General features: G+C 42.0%; 1 protein-coding gene across 1 annotated transcript; it reads right to left on the bottom strand.

The window, feature by feature from the left end:
• Positions 1-295: 295 nt before the first annotated feature.
• Positions 296-2760, bottom strand: LOC115149820 (protein LSM14 homolog B). Its single transcript, XM_029692643.1, has 9 exons — positions 2625-2760; positions 2303-2466; positions 2040-2175; positions 1623-1811; positions 1420-1491; positions 1155-1232; positions 906-1067; positions 538-676; positions 296-452 (listed from the first exon to the last, which is right to left on the bottom strand). Exons 1-9 carry the CDS (start codon positions 2743-2745, stop codon positions 296-298), a joined length of 1218 nt encoding a protein of 405 aa, XP_029548503.1. The 5' UTR covers positions 2746-2760.
• Positions 2761-5498: the final 2738 nt, after the last annotated feature.

Genomic DNA, 5498 nt, shown 5'->3' on the forward strand with positions numbered 1-5498 from the left:
CTGCTCAAATAGTGAAGTTCCGTACACAACTTTGACAAGGCACAAATGAGAAATGAAAAGAAACTGCAACTTAAAATCTTAACTGCCATTTTGGATTGAAGGGCTCCAGGGCCAACAACGTCTTTCAAGAGGAAGGGAACAATCATAGAACACTTCAGTATCAACTCACAAATACCAGTAAAAGATAAAACAAAAATAGACTGATGCCAAGTGATGGTAGTAGGAAAGCATCTAGGAAACTAAAACGCAAATAAAAGCTAACATTACAGTAAGAGGTAGGTAACTGCACACCTGTTCACACCCTTGCACTGTCTACTTTGGGCATGGGGCGCTGGTTGGCCCTCCCAGCTCGTCTCCCACGATTGTCCCCTCGGAATCCTCTGCCCCTCAGGAATCGGCCTGGAACGCCAAACGTCTCCACATTCAGCTTGCGCTCCTCTGCCCAGGTGGTCCTACTGAGAGACAGGGTGGGACAGAATCAGACAGCCTGTTCATTCACTACCATTTCACATTTTTAATAAGGTACATATTTTTTACCTAGACGTCATCTCAGATGAGACATTGTCAAAGAAGCACTTTGTTTTGTCATAATAGAACTTCTCCACAGGAGGATCCTCCACTGTGCCCTCAGTGTTCTGGCCCTCACTATCCCCAGACTCCACCTTCTCCTCTGGGTCTGAATGAGAACAACAAAGGGTCACATTCTTATACAGGGATTAAAAGAGAAAGGCTACCAAATCCTATAATCATTTTAGGTGTGGTTAAATTGAAATTATATTTCCATCTCTGCAGTTAAGCAACTTAGTGTTGAGGTTGACAACCAATGTTATACATGCAGTACTTCACTGAGCATCAGTTGGGTTTCAACTTTGGAATAGTTGAGAATTCCCTTTGTATGCAGGTACCTTTAATGGTCAACTTTTCCTGAAGCTCCTTCTCGAGTTCATCTTTGTTGAACTGAGCATTGGCAGTTTCAAAATCAAAGTCAGACTCAAATTGTAAGGTTCTGGCTTTTGAGTTTCCTACAAGAAGCTGACCTCTCCCACGGTTCCTTGCCCTACGATTGCCTGTGATTATATTGATACATTGAGACATTAAGACATTAACAAATATAAAAGCAAATCTCTACAATAGACATTGACATTGCTAATGACCTTGTCTTCGTCTCTGTGGTCTGCGGTTCTCATCATTGCCTTGCCTTTGTTCCTGGGCTGTGCCACGCAGTATTTGACCTAATGGACAAGGGATGGGGGGGCATCACAACATCTTTTAAGATCATGACAGCATTGCCAACTATGAGTAATGTGACAGCATGACACAAGACAAGTGCAAGTTAAAGTTCTCTTGCTCCCTCAATTGATGAGAATGCATAAAGCAGGAGTAAAAACGTGTATGCATTAGTTGAGTACCGTTGCTAACCTGTTTCTATGACAAATTCAGGTAGGTCCCGCTGGTTATTTTCTGTTTGCTCCATATAGTAAACAGTTTCCACTGCAAAATGTTTCACAAGAGATTAACTGTTTCGCAACAGAATCCAACTAATGAATACAAAGGAGTTCCTGTTGAGTACTCCAACTACGTCCCACGCTGTACAAGCCCTGATCCCAGTTGTCTGAGCTTACCACTGGAAGCAGTCCTCTGAGACGGAAGGCCATCTCTGCCAGAGTGCTGGGAAAGCCGACCAGACTCTCTGCCTTGCTGCTGGGGGGCTGACTGGGCCCTTTTTTCAGCAGCATTCTCAGCTGGTACAGTCTGGACAGCCTGTTCTACCATCGGGCCTCTTCTTGCTGGAAGGCTGTGAAGTCCTGATCCTAAGGAAGGCCCAAGAATACATGGAGAAAGACATTAAGAGATTTGGAGAGTTTCCCAGAATTCTTGAGATAAGACACTACATGGAGACAAAGTTCAAGAAAATGTGCTAAATAGCAGTTAGGCATAAGGGCCTCAGCAGTTCAGGGGCTATTAAAACAATCTGGAAATACAGTACATCATGAAGGTGGCTGTGTGTTTACAAGGGTCTCCACGACCGTTTCACTCACCCAGACCCAGAGAAGCAGCATACTGCTGGTTGAGTAGAGAGCTGGCAGCTAGTTGGTTATAGGAAGGCACCATACTCCGGTAGGGACTGTATGGGGCCTGGGATGGGTATGTGGACAAGGAGCTCCCAATGGACGACTACAAAAAGGAAAAGCAAACGAATGCTTAGAGCTGATGGTTATGTGTGCTTTATCATATGCATGGAAGCCGATTCTGTGATGTTTTTTTTCTTAACGAAGTTGATGTACTGGCCCTTGTCTCCTACCTGTACAATGGCAGGGTCCTGAGGTAAACCGTGGTGTGGTTTCAGCGGCTCACACACCGTTATGTCCTTGATGTCACTCCCTCTGAAAATTATGTATTCATAAATGTCATCTTTGGGTGGCACTGGTCTGTCTGTAGGCCGTCGTTCTGTCCCGAATGATTTAACTGAAAAAAAATGACAAGATTGTACCTTTGGAAGTAGGATTGTTACCCAAAGCATGTAGACCCAAACGCAGCGTGCCAGTTATTCATTCCAAACGTGGAGCATCAAACGTCGGGGCTAAACCTAATGCTTAAAACTCCTCAATTGAAGGAAAGCTCACCCTTTGCCAAAGCCACCGTTGCGTTATCCGTGTCGATTGTATACAAAATGCCCTCATAACGAATCCCGGCCTTGGAGATAAGACTTATTTTACTTCCAATATAAGGTGTTCCGGTGCTCATTGTTGCTGTTACAGTAGTATTTTATTTCGAATTCTCAAAACAAGCCACCGTTGTTTCCGCATTCCCCGAAGGCTGACACCAAACTCGAATTTATAATGTATCTGCAGGTGCACAATTTGTGAAAACAGGTGCGTTATATTACAAAACCAATTGGCGACAAGCCTCCATTAGCCAAGCCTGCTGCTTGAGTGAAATGAAATTATTATCGTGTCACTACAACAAGTCCCTTTAATAGAGCAATGTTTTAGTTGGATTCAGGGGAATAGCCTAAACGTTTTCTGACAACTCGAAACTGATTTCTCGATTGACCTACACATTTAGGCTATCCATATTGCATAGGCCTATCATTGATGGGGATCATGCGTCTAGTGTCCGATGCACCATGTAATGTTAGGCAAAAACCAAACCAATCTTTTAAGTTTTTTTGTGTGCATTTTTCAAAAAATGTTTGAATAGTCTATTTGTGTGTAAAAATAAAAAACGATTAACTAAAAATCTTCATATTTGTATGGGAAACTGGCCCTATTGTTATAGTATTTGTGCTTTTATTTGTTTCAATTGTTGTATTAATGTATTTTTTTATTTGAGGCATACATTTAGCACATTTTTCTCCATCGTCTAAAAGCGTTTTTATTTTTCGGCAGTAGGCCAATCTGAAAAAAAGGATAGGCTATAAACCTACACAAGCCTATGCCATGAAAAACAGAACATTCTGTAAATAGTTTATCATTTATCAATTCCATAAATGTATTTCACACCGAATACAACTTTTCCTATATGTTGACAGTCCCCATGTGGTTTTGACGTCATTCTAAAATGTTGTTGGCAGAGAAGGTTTGGCAATGGCGCCCTCAAATGCATTTCTAAAGTGTCGCTCCAAACTTCCTGAACAAAAACAGCGGAAGCTGTTGAAGCTCGAGGCCCAGATGCGCAACAACGGGGAATTTGCATAAATGTATGGTCCAAATTCTGTCGCTAACCATAATTTCATAATCGAATATATACAGTAGCATAGAGCAAATCTAGAATATGAATGGAAATACGCTAAATACAATGTGTACTATCCAGTTCATTCCACCATTTCCCCAACTCTCTTTATTCTCTGTAGTTCCACCCAGTACATCCTTGTCATGATATTCGGAGGCATTTGTTCTGCCCTTTATTATCAGGAAACAGCAATCGCTGCATTCCCGAGATCCCTGTGGGGTGAAGTTCCAACCCAGCTGTTTTCAGCTCTTGCCATAGGTTTTGGATGGGATTCAGGTCTGGACTCTAAGCTGGTCACACCAGAACAGTCCAGCATCTCTTCTTGACTATTTATGGGTGCTTTTTGATGTGTGTTCAGAGTTGTTGTCCTGCTGTAAAACCCACAGCCTTCAATGGAGACTCAGTTTTTGAGTTGAACATTGGACTCCAAAACACCTGATAATCTGTTGATTTCATATTTTGCGCACGTTCAAGTACCAGAGGCATCAAAGTAAACCTGCAGCTTTATCAAACCTCTGCATCTTTGATTCAAGGGGGGGGGGGGGGGGGGTATTTTCAATGAATTATTAATTAAGTCAAAGGTAACCGCAGCACTGATCGGTATTGCCAAAGATAGGCATTTTGTTTCATTGGTCCACAGAACATTTCCCCCATGATTTAGGCACGTTTATGTGGGTTTAAGTTAAATCAGTCTCTTGTGTCTCCTTCAGCAGTGGGGTCTTCCTATGTTTACCAATGACCAAATGAAGCATTCAAAGAAAATAACACCCTCCCTACAGTCAAACATGGGAGAGGTTTGATAATGTTGTGGGGTTGCTTTGCTGCCTCTGGTACTGGGGGAGCCTGGAATGTGTGCCAGACATCATGCAATCAGCAGATTATCAAGGTATTTTGGAATGCAATGTTCAACCCAGTGTCCAAGAACTGTGTCTCTGTTGAAGGTTATGGATCTTCCAGCAGGACAACCCAAAAGCAACCTGGAATGGTTTAAGAAGAAACGCCAGCGACGAGTCTAGATCTGAATCACATCCATAACCTATGGCTAGAGCTGAAAACAGCAGTTGATGGAGGGTATGGCACCTACCGCCATACCCCGTTTAAAGGCACTTACATCTCTGAATGGCACACATACACAATCCATGTCTCAGTTGTCCCAAGGCTTAAAAATCCTTCTTTAACCTGTCTTCTCCACTTATTTGAAGTGGATTTAACACAAACTATGTACACAATTGTAAAGGATTATAGCCATATAAAATATCTAGTTTGTAAAATAGTTTCTATTGAGCTCAAAATTGAAAGCTGAGAAATAAAAGGTATATCTACAGAAAGCTGATAATCTCCTCTCTCCAACTGTGACAATGGGATAGCAGCGTTCTCCCTGCAACTGGATTTTAAAATGTTATACAATCAGAACACTTTTTTTCTCCCGGAGCATAGGCTCATCACTGCCTACGTCTCTGCTGTATTAGCTTCTTGCCCACATCCTCTTGAAACATAATAGCAGCTAGCAAGATGGTGATCATGGAGGTTCTTTTTCATGGATGAATTTCTAAAGTGGCTAGTTTGCATCAACTACCTTCACTAAAACCCTCTTTGAAGTTACCAAAAGAGTCTGTCATATCTACCAGACCTTAGTCCAGGGATCATCATCAAGATTAAAAAATATATAAAAAAATCCATTGAGTGGATGGTAAGGGGGCCGGAACATAACTACAAATCATTTGTAGACTGCAAAATGACAGCAAGAAGCCCAAACAGATGTAATA

The sequence above is a fragment of the Salmo trutta genome, chromosome 16 (genome assembly GCF_901001165.1).
Source record: "Salmo trutta chromosome 16, fSalTru1.1, whole genome shotgun sequence".
Taxonomy (NCBI): domain Eukaryota; kingdom Metazoa; phylum Chordata; class Actinopteri; order Salmoniformes; family Salmonidae; genus Salmo; species Salmo trutta.

What these genes read in the sequence shown, in the direction of transcription:
- LOC115149820 (XM_029692643.1), bottom strand. Translation starts at nt 2,745, where the DNA reads ATGAGCACCGGAACACCTTATATTGGAAGTAAAATAAGTCTTATCTCC. An exon ending in TGCTGCTTCTCTGGGTCTGG is followed by an intron (nt 1,812 to 2,039) that starts GTGAGTGAAACG and finishes GGCCTTCCTTAG; the next exon opens with GATCAGGACTTCACAGCCTT. An exon ending in ACCACAGAGACGAAGACAAG is followed by an intron (nt 1,068 to 1,154) that starts GTCATTAGCAAT and finishes ATATAATCACAG; the next exon opens with GCAATCGTAGGGCAAGGAAC.